At 43.2% G+C, this 16006-nt stretch overlaps 1 protein-coding gene across 1 annotated transcript; it reads left to right on the forward strand.

Annotated features, from left to right (window-relative positions):
- The first annotated feature begins 1825 nt into the window (after positions 1–1825).
- SLC26A3 (solute carrier family 26 member 3) lies at positions 1826–15752 on the forward strand. Its single transcript, XM_066320264.1, has 20 exons — positions 1826–1956; positions 2737–2876; positions 2989–3099; positions 3191–3348; positions 4093–4257; positions 4953–5105; positions 5843–5925; positions 6744–6891; positions 7023–7136; positions 7234–7311; positions 7731–7826; positions 8756–8862; positions 9122–9191; positions 9280–9372; positions 10711–10806; positions 11407–11640; positions 13335–13389; positions 13854–13999; positions 14791–14856; positions 15427–15752. Exons 1-20 carry the CDS (start codon positions 1826–1828, stop codon positions 15448–15450), a joined length of 2268 nt encoding a protein of 755 aa, XP_066176361.1. The 3' UTR covers positions 15451–15752.
- The last annotated feature ends 254 nt before the right edge of the window (positions 15753–16006 follow it).

Genomic DNA, 16006 nt, shown 5'->3' on the forward strand with positions numbered 1-16006 from the left:
CACTTTTGGAACTCTTATCCCAACAGAGGGAGGACAGTAGTGTAAAATGACAGTTCAGAGTATGATTTTAACTGGTTTTGCAAAACTGGTGCTTTGAATGAGCTTAGATTATTAGGATTTGCCTCCTAGAATAATTGCCTGCCAGTTTTTGGAAAATGTTACAGATCTATTTTTTTAAATGTTAAAACAGAGAGTAAAAATGTTTAACCCAAAATAGTGAATCCTTTATGCAAGAATAGTATGTCAACAAAATATCTAAGAGGTTGGTTGACACTGTTTGGATTAGGGACACCTGTCTGTGAATTTCCACAATGAACAAGGAAACTAAAAGGAAAGCACTTAAAATAGGTCAATGATAGGCTCTGAGCAAAGTTTCAAGACAAGATTCACATTTGAATGCCAAAATTGTCATAGATTAAAAGCTTTTCATCTGTTCATAACTATGCAAAGAGCTTTGTACCACATTAAAATCTGTGCTGTGCTATCTCCAAACGTTGAGTACTCACAGATCTCAATGAGAAATGCATGTAGGGTATTTCAGCAAGAGTCAGATGACAGACATGGGCAAGGAACTGGTGCTGGTCAGGCATCTGTCAAGAGACCAGCCAGCCAGCACCAAGGCACCATGGACCATTTTCATTAAGGGAAAGAAAATAAATAAAACCCCTCAATTATCAGTGTCCCAAAAGACTACTTGCTTACTTGCTTCCTACAGTCCTTCTTCATCACTGAGTCAAAACAAAATAGAACAGGATAGAGCAGATTAGTTCCAGTTGGAAGGATCTTACAATGATCATCTAGTCCAACTGTTGCTACGAAGAGCAAGTTCCACAGCTTCTGTCTGGGACTAGTACTATATTAAACATTTAATGGTGGCTTCAAATGAGAGAAATATTTTTAGGTAGTACAGGTTTTAGGTGAATTTAATGTGGGAAGAATGTGTGGTGTAATGAGAAACATAACTGCCCAGGGAGCAGCACAGTGATGGCATCAATTAATTGCTGCAAAATACCCACTGGTATTGACTGAAGTGAGTGACAAGCAGATTCATTCTCATGTGTAATGTGGGTTCCAGGGGTCATTTTTGGAGTGACCCAAGACAGTTTCTTTCCAGCACAAACATACAAATGTGGGCTGGGACAAGGTAGAAAGTAGCATTCAGGTGAGACATTGCAACAACTGTTTGTGAACATGAAACAGATGAGAAGCAGTCCAGACAATCTGTGAAAATAAATCTTACAAATAACAAGCAGCAGTAACATGTTTTTTTCCTACAGAGCCTGATCTCCTTGTCACACAAACCTGAACCAATACATTCAGCCTTGTCTCTGGATCCAGGAGAGGATGGCTGAACCCTGCCTGGGCTCTGCCTTTCCCCTCGTGAGCTCCCAGCCATCCCAGCAGTGCCACAGAGAGAAACTGCTTGGGATCTGCTTGTTTGTTCTTTAGGAAATTAATCTCCTTTGGGGGAGGAAGTTTTTGATTGTACACAGAGTCAGAGATAAATTACCTCAAAAACCATCTTGTCCACTTTTTGCCTGCATCTTTAGAAAGAAATACTTCATGCTCCAGTGAAACACTGCTCTGCAGTGGGAGGAGGAGCAGGGCAGGAGATCACCTTGGCAAAGTGAAGCAGGTGTCTCAACCATCCCTCTTTTGATCTTCAAAGGTGGTAACGCTCAGTTTGGAGCTCACTCAGCTATGCTATGGCTGCCTGCCCCACAGTACATAAAGAGCTTACCCTGTTCTTCATTTCGGGTTTTTAAGTGCCTGGGGCAGAGAGGAGCACACACAATAACCATCCTATCCTGACATTTCAGGAGAAATGGTTGAACCTGTGGGTAACCATTATGTTATAGCCAGACCTGTCTACTCAGAGAATGCATTCAACGAAGAGCATGAGAAATTGCACAGATACCACAAAACATTTTGGGATCACCTGAAACTCTATTTTAGGTAAGGAGATTTTTTTTTTTTAATTATATCTAAGAAACAGTCCTGACTGCTCTTGGAAAGCATCTTAACAGGGTCCATCTCCCATTCCAACACAGCAAGTGAAAATTCATTAAGTAAATTCAGTGTCAGATTTTTCTAATGGATTTTGACTGCTGTTACCTTTAGAAGCCTTTCTACATCTGTATCTAAGGTAGCTTCTCTTTTTCTGGGCCCTTGGCAGCAATCATACTCTAAGAAGACCTTACTGCACCCTTTCAGTGCTTGAGGGGGTTTTATAAAAAAGACAGGCTTCTTACCATGGCCTGCCACAGCAGGACAAGAGAGATGATGGTTTTAAACTAAAAGAGGGTGGATTTAGACTGGATATCAGGAAGAATTTTTTTATGATGAGGGTGGTGAGGAGACCAGAGAAGTGGTGGGGGCCCTGTCCCTGGAAATGTCCAAGGTCAGATTGGGCAGGGCTCTGAGAACCGTGACCCAGGGGATGGCAGGCCTGCCTACTGGGGTGGGGGCTTGGATTAGATGGCCACAGAGGTTCCTTTCCAACCCAAACCATTCTAGGATTCCATGAGAATTTGGGTTGGAAAGGACCTCTGAAGGCCACTGGATATACCCTAAAGCACAAATGGCAGGGCAGGTTGATCAGGGCTGTGTCTGGGTGAGATTTTGACTGCTGGCAGCCAGAACCTGAATCCTTCCCCTTTCCTCACCTCTCTGAAGCAGGCTGTGATTCAGCTGAGCTGTTCACTGACAAAATTTTGTCCTCTTGTGCCTTTGCAGCTGCTCCCCACAAAGAGTCAAAAAAATTGCTTTGGGTTTGTTTCCAGTGGTTTCGTGGCTGCCAGCATACCGCTTCAGGGAGTGGATCCTGAGCGACATCATCTCTGGCATCAACACAGGGCTCGTGGCTGTGCTGCAAGGTACCTTTGGGAAATGTGTGTCCTGACACAGCCTGCCAAGCCAGGTGCCAAGGCACTGCTGGCTTCAGCCTGCAACACACACACCAGCTTCCCTGGGCCTCTGTCTTTACAGGTCTGGCCTTTGCCTTGCTGGTGAATGTCCCCCCCAGTTATGGACTCTATGCAGCATTCTTCCCTGTCCTGGTCTATTTTATCTTTGGCACATCGAGACACATCTCAGTGGGTAAGTTCAGGCACACCACTTACCCTCCTCAGTGATGAAGAAGTACGTGCTGCCTCTCCAGATCTTTTAACAAGTGTCTTGTGCTGCTCAGGTCCCTTCCCCGTCCTGAGCCTCATGGTGGGAGGAGTTGTCACCAGGCTGGTCCCTGATGGCAGCATTGGAGATGGCAATTCCACAAATACCTCAGCAATAGACGATGCGAGGGTGATGGTGGCTGCATCTGTAACCTTCCTCTCTGGGGTTGTTCAGGTTGGTAAATGCATGTGTGTGTGCACCGATGGGAATAGATGGAGGGTGGCCTGACCTTCCTCTCTGGTTTCTGCTGTTGTGGTCACCAAAATAATCCTCTTCCACTTGCCATGTAACTGACCCTGGCTCACTGATTAGGAGATATCTGCTCCCTCCAGTGACCAGACACTCACATGTGCTGTGAAATCCTTGGTTTTGCACAGCCCTGACCCCACAGCCCACACAGCTGCAACCTACACCTACAGCAAAAACCAATTTGCTGGATGGGAAAAATGTAGCTGTGAAAGTAATGTGAATGATGCAGACGCACCAAGGCGAGTAAAAGCTCTGCCTTGAAGTAGTAAAATATTTGGATTTTTTTTTTAAAAATTATCTTTACTCCCTAATAAAGAATTCCTACAGTTCTTCCCTTCCTAACATACTAATACATTTGTTGCTTCGTGAAACGCTTGTACCATGTGAAAATACAGGAACTGAAAACCCTGGAAATAAGGATATATATTTTAGCTATAAAATAAAAAGAATGGGTTCTAATTGCTGCAGCAATTACTCTTACTAGTATTATGCCCTCTGTTGCTAAATGTCAACTTTTGTTGCAAGTGTGATGACAGTACATCACTTAATCTCTGGATGGATGAGATTAGGTGAAAATCTTTGCTTTCATTAAATATGGCTGTCTTTCTTTCAAAGATTGCCTAAAAACACAAGGGAATCCCACTGATCCATGCTCATTTTGTGTTTCAGTTGATTCTGGGAATTTTCCAGTTTGGATTCATCGTTATTTATCTATCACAATCACTAATCAGTGGTTTCACAACTGCTGCAGCTGTCCATGTTTTGGTATCTCAACTGAAATTCATGTTTCAGCTATCTGTCCCTGGATTTAATGTACCACTTGGCATCATCTATGTAAGTGCTAGGTGTTCTTTATTTGCTATTGATGTATACCTGTGATGTATTTCTGACTGTGTATCACAAGGCAGTAATAACAACTCAGCATAAATACTGCAAAGCAGGAGGAAAAATGAGAGAAAAATGAGAGATATGTTATTAGTATTTGACCAGTCTTTAAATTTATTACCAAGCACCAAGTTACACCCCACTGGGATAATTAGATAATATCACTATCTTGTGTTGGCATATTTCAATTAAGCATTCAACTCTGCCTTAAGGATTGAATTATTCATTTTTACTGGACTGATATTATACATATTGAATTTGCTTATGACTCTGTGAGGGCTGTTGGATGAAAAAGGAGAGAGAAGAAGGACAGGAAGGAAGGAGTGAAGAAAGGCACCTGCCCAGCAATGCCATTGCTTGTACTTCCTATCACAGACATTCCTGTTGTTCCAACCATCCCTCAGGGCAAATCTGGAGGAGAGGGTCACAAGTTAGTGGAAAGGGTCTTTTGCAGATGTTTCATCATTTGGAAGATGCACATACATTCCTGGGGACTTGCAGTCCACGTCATGCCACAGGGAATAAATCCCAAACAGCACAATCCTTAGATCCATTCAGATACAGGTTCCTCTGGAAGGGATAGTGCTACTGTGCCAGGGCACGACTATTTCTAAAGCACCACATGTTTCTTCCTGATTCTGCAGACTCTGGAGAGCGTTTTCAGCCAGATCACAGAAACAAACGTTGCTGACCTTGTCACATCACTGGTTGTCTTGCTTATCGTGTTTGTGGTAAAAGAAATGAACGATCGATACAAGGAAAAGTTACCAGCTCCCATCCCAATTGAACTCATTGTGGTGAGTCACTTCCTTTGATTTTGCAATTGCTCCATATTACAACATAGGAAGCAGAGTTTTAACTATTTCTTCTCCTGTAATCCATGAAATGATGTGTTATCATTTTTCCCATAAAGAAAAAAATTACAGCATTCGGGAGACATTGTGAGATCTTTTACTTCCACATAGCTGTTCTTAACTGAACATATCTGTGGTGTTATAAACTATGAATTTTTTTCCTTGGGCAGAATTGGCTCTGACACTAGCCAGCTTCAGTCTCACAGCTGAGGCACTTCTGCACCACTCCTGCAGCAGCCACTGAAGCCCTGGACATCTGTGGCCACACACAAAATTATCTTGCCCTCCAGCAGCAGAAGGTTTTGCCCACTCTGAGCAGAAGAGGGGTGGAGGAAACCTTAAAATCCTGGAGGATGTTGTATAGATTCAAGCAGCACTTGTTTTCCCCCAGAGTCATTGCAGCACCTTCTTAGAACAGCTGGTTTACTGGGTGACATGATCTCTGTTGTTAGTGAGATATTCTGTTACAATCTGTGTGATTTGTGAATGTAAACCCAAACCTGTAAGGTCATTCAGGAATGACGTCTGAACAGCAAAGGAATGTGAAAACTTGGGTGTTAATTCTGCCACTAGTGATGAGGCTGGACAGTGTGTAAGAGAAGGAAAGTAATGGTGTTTAATTCATTCTTCACACTTGTGCCTTACTGTGCCTAATGGAGGTGTGGTTTATTATCTTTCAGACAGTCATAGCAGCACTGATTTCCTATTTTGTCAACTTTGAAGAAAAATTTGGTGTAGCAGTCGTCGGAAAACTAGAGGAAGGGTAAGTGACTTACAATTCACCAGTGGAGCAAAACGTTCTCTTTAGTTCAGCAGTGTTAAATGAATTCAGCTACGCTGATTAAAATTATCTGCTTCATCTTCTTTCAGTAGATAAACAAACATTTTTCTCTCAATGATAGGACACACTCTCAGTGCGCAAAAGTTACACACTAGAGCACATCTCCTACTCATCAAGGTGTACACAGAGACATGAAATAATTGTGTCCTTCACTTTCTGAGGCAGCTGGGGAGCAGGAGGCTGATGTTTGTCCTTTTTGTTGAGCTACTCTCTCCTGAACTCCTCCGTTTCCCTCACAGTACATGCACAGTTCAGCAGCCACCACCAGCCCTGGGAAGCCACCAGGATCCTGCACAATTCTCCTGCCTGGTCCCATGACCAGCCACCAGCATCTCCTCAGCACCATTATCCTCCAGAGGCCTCAACATCTGCCCATCCAGGACTATAGCCACATAAAGATTATTTATCCACATACAGAATATATATATATATATATGGACTTCATCTGACTATGCCAGAATTTTGGCATAAAGAATCAGGAGGCACGTGTTACGTTAAAAAGAAGGAGGAAGACATTTACTAGGACAGCAGAGTCTGGAGAGGTCTCTGTAACCCTAGGGTTGCTAGTAGGTGAAGTTTGAAGAGGAACAATTATTTCTGCTCAAGAGTCTCCTTTCTTCAGATTTCAGTCCACTGGGAAAAAAAATAAGGGGGAAAAAAAGTCCAGAGAAGAATTCTCCCTAGGATCTGCAAAAGACCCTTCGGCATCTCCTTAATGAGCAGAGTTCTTTGTCTTTCAGGTTTCAAACACCTGTTGCACCTGACGTAACCATCCTCCAGCAGTGTATTGGTGACAGCATTTCCATTGCAATTGTTGCATTTGCAGTAGCCTTCTCAGTGGCTAAAGTGTATTCCATCAAGCATGACTACCCAATAGATGGCAACCAGGTAGGCAAATAACACAGAGATCAAGATACTGCATTCATTAATGGGAAATAAGTCATTTTAGGACAGCTTTGCCTTGTGAATAACTGTCACCAACCAGCTCTTAAGAACAATCTCTTTTATTCTTATTTCAGGACCTAATTGCTTTTGGGCTGGGTAATATAGTTGGTGGATCATTCAAGGGATTTGCCTCCAGCACTGCTCTGTCAAGATCAGGTGTGCAGGAGAGCACAGGAGGCAAAACACAGGTATAGAAGACAACAGGCCATAATGGCAGCTCTTTTTTTTCCTAGCTAACCATAATATCTGAGCACTTATTCATTGTGGGTTTGTTCTCTCATGCAGATTGCTGGCATTATCTCATCTGTCGTTGTGTTGATTGTGATCTTGGCCATTGGGTTTCTCCTCGCACCATTACAGAAGGTATTCACTGGTCTCATCTAATGCTTCCTCCTGCTTCCCAAAGACAGGACTGCTCTGTGAGAACACTGTGAGTGTTCACATACTTCAGTGGGAGCCAAACAGGGTTTGAAAAGCTTGGTTCTTCTTCCCACATTAAGCCAGAGATGACCACTACATCCAGTCCCTCAAAGAGAACACAAATACACAAAAACCACTGCACCAACTTTCAGGTGCCAAAAATAAGTGGGAGTCACAGCCTCAAGTCAGACACCTGCACTGCACCATAGCTGAGGATGTTCCAGCAGCAGTGATACACCAGGAGCAGCTCCCTGGCCTTTCAGCTGCCCTTTGGCCCTATTTGCATGATCTTTTGAATCCTAATGTTCTACATTTTCTTTGTTTGCTTAAACATGGGACATGTGTTTTGGTCTTTTTAACAGTCAGTCCTCGCATCTTTGGCTCTTGGCAATTTGAAAGGAATGCTCATGCAGTTCAGGGAAGTGAGCACCCTCTGGAGAAAGGACAAGTGTGACTGTGTAAGTTGAGTTTCACAAGTATCAGAAGTTAAGTGCTCTACAAAAGTAATCTATCATAAAATTTTCTTTTTTTTTTTTTTTATTCCCTGTTTTACTTCACTAAACAGAAAGTACAATAGTTGCATGCCTTTTTTATTGGTATATCACTTGCTTATGTTTTCCATTTTGTCCCATTTATTTTGAGTAGATTCTCACTCTTAACTTAGTTTTCATCCATTTCATCAAAATCTATTAAAATAGTGCATTATATAAGGTCAAATAGAGAGGACAGTTACAGAAAATGCCTAGATAGCAGAAAATATCCAAATACCTACTGCCTTGACTAAGCATTCAGGGACACTTTCTCATGATCACACAAAATGATATATGGAAGATGCACAGCAAGAAACAAATGGAAACTGAGACTTGAAGGGTTTACTCCAAATGGTAAAGCTTTTGGCTAGAGGACAAGACTCGGTACCTCTCAGAAAATTTCAGTTCACAAATGGTTCCAGGCCTCAGTTTTCCCAGCTATCACGCAGTTATTTGGCCCATGAAAATGCTTTGAGCTCTGTGGCTAAAATTCTTCAGTATTATCTACTCATTTATCAGTCGTGTACACTCACAGCATCTATATTTGCACATATATACAACTCTCAGCTTTACCAGATTTCTGATTTACTTCTAATCTTGCCTTTCTGCTGGATTTTCACTGAGCTTTTAGTGAACCACCTATCCCATTTTAAGCCTTTATTGTCTAGAAAGCGTTGTCCCTAGAAACGCTCCCTGGTGCTCTGGTTGGTGACTCTGGCCCTGTTTTACAAGGAAAAAAACCCTCACCAAAAGCAGATGGACATCCTGGAGCAGATTTGAGACCTATTCCTGCCCCCACCCCTCAGCACATGGCTCTTGACAGGCTTTTTATGTTGCCATCCACTGTCTCCTTACAGATTATATGGGTGGTGACTTTCTTAGCTGCTGTCTTTCTTGGCCTGGACATTGGACTGGCAACAGCTGTGGCATTCCAGCTGCTGACAGTGGTGATCCGCTCCCAGATGTGAGTACTTGTTGAATGTGATGATATCCCAGGGCCTCCTGTTATAAATTATGCCCCTCTGCACAGAGAAGGGCAAGAGCCCTGTCTGTGCCTTGGTCTGTCCAGCAACTGTGCACGGAAAAATAATTTACAGGTGTAAACCTTTGGATGTGGGGTTTGCTTCAGTGGGCCACCCCAGCTGAGATGGTTTCATTTGATCCTTCTCATCCCTCAGGTTTTGATGTGGGACACCAATAATTGTGTATATGTTTGTTCACAGTCCAAGCTGCACTGTTCTGGCCAATGTTGGGAGAAGTAACGTCTACAGAAACAGGAAGGATTACTCTGATGTAAGAAATGTCTCATTTCTTTTACCACCTGCTGCACTTGTGCTTCTCTAGCAAACATTGCTACTGACACATTTGCTTCATTTTACAGATCTATGAGCCAGAGGGAGTGAAGATTTTCAAATGCTCCTCTCCAATCTTCTTCGCTAATATTGAATTCTTCAGAGAGAAGCTCATCACTGCTGTAAGTGTCTGGGGCTGTTCTGAACATATGAATTGCATGACACATTAAGCTGGATAGAGTTTCCCAGTTACTTCTATATATGCAATCATTCCACAGTTCAAGGGTGAATTTTCATTATACTGTTGCCACTGCTGTAATATAACATGTATGCACACACCTCTGAGAAAGAGAACAGCCTGACTCGTGCTGAACTTACACCATAGCAATGTTCGTGCCACATTTATACTTATACCATTACAATACATATTTTAAGAAGAAAGGAGTGCAAACATAGACAATATAAAGGGATTTTTATTTTATTTTATTTGCTCTTGTATTATTTACACACAATAAATTCTAGTTTACGCATCTTGCCCCAAGAACCACAACAGTCAGAAGAATGCCAAATGGAATCATTCTGTCAAAGAGGTCTTAAGAAACTGGTGAATGCAGCCAGACTTTCCATAACCAGCACAGAGATCCAGGACCCCTGAGCCCCCATGGTGTGAATGAGGCCCACCATCCCCAGCCTGAACACAACTTGCACCATAACCTCCCCTTCCTGCTGCTCTTAGTGGGGAGTTGATAAGCAGTGATTCCCCTGAGCACTGGTAATGAACAGCTCATTCTTCACATGAGGGACTGAAACTGGCAGAGAAATGAGAGAATCTGACACGATTGGTTCTCCATGTGCTTGGCTTTCCCCTCAGAAGAGCCTGAAGATTTTTTTTTCTGTGATTGCAGATGTTCACACCACTCTTTCTCTATAAATACAGATACTTCTAACACTTTGTCCTCTATGCATTAGATGGATGAGGAATGTAGTAGGAATATAGTATTTTAGCCTAATTTTATTATTTGCCTAATTTACCTGCCATCTAATTCTGTTAAAACCAGCTCAGAGGTTCAAGAGACATAGGCAGCCAACATGATAAAATCTGGCTTTCTTCTTCAGGAAAAAGAGCGGGTGAATAACCCACAAAGCTGATACAAACCATGAGCTCTCTGATCTTGGTCCCCCTGGTGACCACCTCATAATGCAGATGAGTAGGACATGGCAGCATTGTGCCAGCCTGCTGGAATTACTGGTCCCAGCTAAGCACTGTCACTGCTATAATGCTGTCCATGCTGGTGTCCTAAAGCAGTACAGACAGCCCTGCCTCATCTGTAGCCATTCCTGCAGACATCCATCCAACCCAGAAGAGCCTTTGTTTGAATTTGTGAAAAGTGGTAGACAGCATCAAGTCCAAACTATGGTCATCATGACTGTAACAAAAAAACTGTGCGAGATGCTTTGTCCTTGCCCTGGTGTCACAGAGGTGTTTCTTTTTATAATTATTCAGAGTGCTGTTTTTGCAGGTTGGCTTCAACCCACAGAGAGTCCTGAGGAAACGCAATAAAGCTCTGAGGAAGATCAGGAAGATGCTGAAGAAAGGAGAGCTGCAAGTGACACCGGTATGTAAGGCCACTTCCCATGGCTGAGTTAAGCAACCAAGCTCCCTGGTTTTACATGGCAGAGAAGGCTCTCATAGCCTCCCTTCTTAATTAGATACACTACTCCCCAAGTTGTCATTTCATGACATAAACACATTAAAAAAACAAGATTTTAAATGGCTCTCACAGTTAGAGACCTACAGATTTACCATGGGCAAAGCTTGCACATGTCCACTGGAGCTTTGCTTGGCAACAAATAGCAGCATCAGATCCCACAGAGGTGGATCTTTCTGCATTGGTGTAGGATAAAGCTGGTTTTCTCTCAGCACAAATCCTGCATGCTTTCTGTTGACTTATTCCAAACTTACTGAATTAAAATGCATCTGACAGGCTTCAAGAAACAATAAAAGGCCACCATTAAGTGATTATGATGGTGATTAAATAATTTCCATACTTCTCCAGACAAAGGAGAGACAGCACTTTCCAGGTGGGCCCTGCTCTGTCTCATGGGAAAATCAGTTGTGCATTGCCATTACTCTTGCCCTTGTGTAACAAGTACCACAACCCTGGCTGGGTATTAAAGAAGAGAACTAACTGTGACATTTTTCTGTGTCAACACAGAAAGGCTTGATTTGCATGGCTAACCCTACATATGAGTCAGATGAAGAGTTAGACAACAGCCAGATAGAGGAGCTGGACCAGCCCACTGTCATGACAGACTTGCCCATTCGGATCAACTGGAACACTGACCTCCCCCCTGGCATCACTGTGCCTCAGGTCGACCTCCACAGCATCATTCTGGATTTCTCATCAGTGTCCTTCCTCGATTTTTCTGCCATGACAATCCTGAGAAAGGTAATCACGATTCACGAGACAAACAGTGATCATGTAAAAGAAAAACTTACAAATGCAGCTACACTTGAGGGTTACACATGAGTGATGACGGGATGGTGCCCAGAGGGACCTGGGCCCATCTGAACCTCATGAAGTTCAACAAGGCCAAGTGCAAGGTGCTGCACTTGGATCAGAGCAGTCCCCAGTATTGATGCAGACTTAGGGAGTAAATGGATTGAGAACAGTCCTGGAGAGGAGGAGATGGGGATACTGGTGGATGAAAAGTTGGATGTGACCCAGCAATGTGCACCCACAGGCCAGAAAGCCAATCATATCCCTGCTGCATAATAAGAAGTGTGACCAGCAGGTGGTTCTTCCCCACTCTCATGAGAGATTCTATCCCACTCTGTGAGACCTCACCCGAGGCACTGTGACCACCTGTAGGGTCCCCAACACAGGAAAGACATGGACATCTTAGAACAGGTCCAGACAAGAGCCATGGAAAGGATCAGAGGGCTGGAGCATCTCTCCTATGAGGAAAAGCTGAGAGAGTTGGAATTGCTCAGCCTAGAACAGAGAAGGCTATGAGGAGATCTCCATATGGCCTTTCCATACGTAAAGGGAGCCTATAAAAAAGCATGGAGAGGGACTTCTTACAGGGGTATACAGTGACAGGACAAGAGGCAATGGCTTTAAAATGAAAGAGGGTGGGTCGTGATTAGAAGAAATCCTTGGCTGTGAGGGTGGTAAAATACTGGAACAGGTTACCCAGAGAAGCTGTGGATGCTCCACCCCTGAAACTATTCAATGGCAAGTTGGATGATGCTCTGAGCAACATGCTCCAGTGAAAAGTGTCCCTGTGCAGGGTTGGGGTTTGGAACAAGATGATCTTTTAGGTCCCTTCCAATCAAAACCATTCTATGATTCTATTCTGTGTTTGTAGTCTGCTTCTTAAAGGTATTGCTACACGGACTGGAAGGCTGGTGGCAAACTTTGAGTTGATGTGAATTTGAATGTACATTTTCTATAGAAAATGTTTAGGGAATGGTTTAAATCATCAATATAAATTGTCTTGGAATTAAAGTGTTTGCTGTGGTACCCTTTCTTCACCTGGAAAGGTTTTGGGAAGCTTTACAGAAGTATAGATATGAAATATGGCTTTAAACAGCCAGCTGGAGTTTTAACATTGGAGTTCCATTTCTGCTCCTGCGTTTGCTTCCCCAGGTGACCTTGAACAAAGCAAAAGGCACAACATTTTCAACAGTAGCAGCTACAATTAACTGTCTAGAGACACAGAGGGTGTGTAAATCTATCTCCATGGGAACTAAAGACCCACTGTGACAGTGGGAGCTGAAGTTCTGCTCAAGTTCCCAGTTACAAAAATCTCCCCCAGAAGATTGTGAAGTTATTTTTCTTAGTTTCATCATGTATCATGTAGATACAACAAAGCCATACAGCTTATGAAAGATCTCCTACTTCTCTGTGAGCTAAACATTTTCAATACTGCCTCTTTTCAAAAGGCTTGGCCATCCCTGTCTGCAGACATGTGAAGAGATTGTGCTGCCTCTATGTGAACAGAGTTTGAGTCTAGAGCCACTTACCATCACAGATCTTAAATGCCATAGAGTGGTTGGTAGATGTGCTCTGGCCAATCACTATAATGGTAATCAGCAAGCCCAGCAGAATCTAAATGGTGCTTCCTTCTGGTTTAACAGACTTTGAAAGAATTTGTCCGGCTCGACATCGACATTTACATCGCTGGGGCACCTGGTGAGTACTTCCCTTTGCATTGGCATCCCCACAGATGCCTTGTCCCAGTGCTGTGGAGGATCACCCAGTTTTACCTTCCAGTCTTGGACAGCAAACAGGTCCCACTAAGAGGAAGTGTTGTCCCTGCCATGCTGTCCCCAAAAGGCTGGGACTGTGTGTGATGGCTGCTTTTATCTATGGCCACTGCTGTGCAGCACAGCTCTGGGCTGCAGGACCCTGGGCTAGGCATTAAATAAGAAAAGGGACTCCAATTCCTTCCTGCTTGGCGTAGAACAGGGAACTACTGATGGGCATTTATGTTCCATCCTCTTGATATCTGTAAAGCCATCTGCTCTAATAAATAAACCAGTGCATTTTACCAGCAACTCCCATGTTCACTCAGTGGGAATGCTCAGGATACATGATTTCCTCCTTTTTAAGGCCTGCAGGTCATCACCTTGTGCTTTGATTTTGTTCCCTCACAGAGGGCCTCCTGGACAAACTGGAGAGAAGTGCATTTTTTGACGAAGAGATTAAGCCATCCATCTTTTTCCTCACCATTCATGATGCAGTTTTACACATTTTGCTGAAGAAGGAAGCAGCCAACTCCCCCAAATTAAAGATTGCTGAGGTAACACTACAGTCTTCACCTTCCACTACTTTATTGCCTTTGCAGTATTGCCAGGCTCCCAGCAGTGCCCTGCAGTTACAGCTGTGTATCCTACACTGTCTCTATTTTCAAAAAGACAGTCATTAAAAGTCAGCTGGTCTCCAATCAAATTGAAAAGCAAGAGTGGCCCCTGGTTCAGGTGTGTGGAAAACCATTTGTGAAAGGAGTGAATAATTCCCACTGATGGCTGGCCTGGCTGTGGACTTCAAGTCACCTCTTTGGGAAGAACACAGTGCCCATCCACCAGCAGCCCTCTGTGGTCATCTGCCAGAGACTGCTCCATTGGCTCTTGAAAGGCAGACTTTATGCTGCTTGCATATAGGCTTTCCAGCCCTGTCTGTCTTCAAAGGGAGTGCTAAAGTAGTGTGGATAAATGAGTACTGCCAGATTCCGTGATGGCCTTTCTGGGAGTGTTCCTAAATCAAGAGCAAGAAAGGATCCTGCATACAATAAATGTGTTCAAACGTACCAGACCCAGAATGTTGCTCAAGTGGAAGCTGTCTAATCCCACTTAGCTGAACCGGTACAGATCTTCTGCACTGACCCAGAGATCTGGTGGGAGTCATAAAAGCCTGACCTCCAAAAGTGAGAGCCTCCTTTCTTCTATGTCAATTTCCCAGGCATGTTCCAGAGATTTAAAAATCAAAACCTTCTTTAACGTGAAAAAGTAAAAACAGAAAAAGAAATCAGAAAAAGGAAAAACAGAAAAAGCAATCCATTTCCTAATGCACCACTTCTTGTGCTCGTTGCAGGAGAAGGGCAGAAGCAGTGACTGTGTCATCATCCCCAGGGACGGACTGCGCAGCCGGGAGTGCACAGTAAGGCTCTGGCTATGGCCCACCAGCTGTAGAAAATGCAGCCCAAAAAAGTTGCTCATGGGAATGGCAGATTACAAAAAGCATCTTCATACCCAAGCTCTTGTGTCAGCCCAGGGCAGAAAGCCACCAGACAGTTGATGGATGGGATTTGACTTATGACAAAGCCTTACAGGAATAAGAGGGATGGGGCTCAGCTCATGAGGCGTGCATGGAGCAGAGGGAAGGCAGGCAAAGGCTGCCTCAGCAGGCTGCTTCACCTGTCCACCACAGCTCCTCCATGATAAAGTCACTGGTAGAATGCCCCTGTGGCAGAGAAGTAGTCCAGCCTATCTAAATGTCTCAGGCAGAAGGGGTGACTGGAGACAGTGATAAGGAAGGGACACAAGCAGCCTTTATCACAGAGAGAAAGGCGGTATCCAGCACAGGACAACCCTGTAAGGAAGAAATGCAAGACTCCAGTCTTCCCACCCCAATGCTTTAGGGGATCAAACACACATCATTTACCAGATTACACCTACCCTGGTTATTCCGTACAGAATATGGAGTTTATTTCTTTTTTATTCCGTACAGATTCCAACAGAAACAAAATTTTAGACGTAACTTCCTAAGTATAATATCCTCCAGCAACACAGTATCACAGAAGAAAGATGAATATGGATGCTGTGATGAGCATGAAGACAGAAGGATACCTTTAAATACCTTAAGAAGGATTTACTACATATGGTTATGTTCCAGGTTTTGGAATGAGCTTGTTAGTCTTTATGTGTCTCTGTATATATAAATGTATTTATGTATATATATGGAGGCTAAAATCACACAGATTTTCTTATTTCATACAACAGTTTGTAGACAACCTGTACAGTTACTTGAGAATCTATAAATACTTGAAATCTTATATTGGACACCACAGAATAATATTTAGAACTGATATTTTATCTTCAGCATGTATATAACTTGTGTAAAGTTTCCTTGATGGTTTGTAAGATATTTAGTGGACTGAGTTAAACTTGCTCTCAGTTAACTACCACAAGCATAAGCACAGTGTACATAGTGACTAATGTACCTAATTATGAAGATTGTTCAAGAAAGACACAGGATTTTCAGGCCAGAACACGATTAATGATTTGGATTGGGCTTGTGTAAAGAGCAC

Source organism: Sylvia atricapilla, chromosome 5, assembly GCF_009819655.1.
Source record: "Sylvia atricapilla isolate bSylAtr1 chromosome 5, bSylAtr1.pri, whole genome shotgun sequence".
NCBI lineage: Eukaryota > Metazoa > Chordata > Aves > Passeriformes > Sylviidae > Sylvia > Sylvia atricapilla.

Coding starts and splice junctions, on each gene's coding strand:
- SLC26A3 (XM_066320264.1), top strand. CDS start 1,826: ATGGTTGAACCTGTGGGTAACCATTATGTTATAGCCAGACCTGTCTAC. Junction 1,957..2,736: donor CACCTGAAACTCTATTTTAG/GTAAGGAGATTT, acceptor GTGCCTTTGCAG/CTGCTCCCCACAAAGAGTCA. Junction 5,926..6,743: donor GTCGGAAAACTAGAGGAAGG/GTAAGTGACTTA, acceptor TTTGTCTTTCAG/GTTTCAAACACCTGTTGCAC.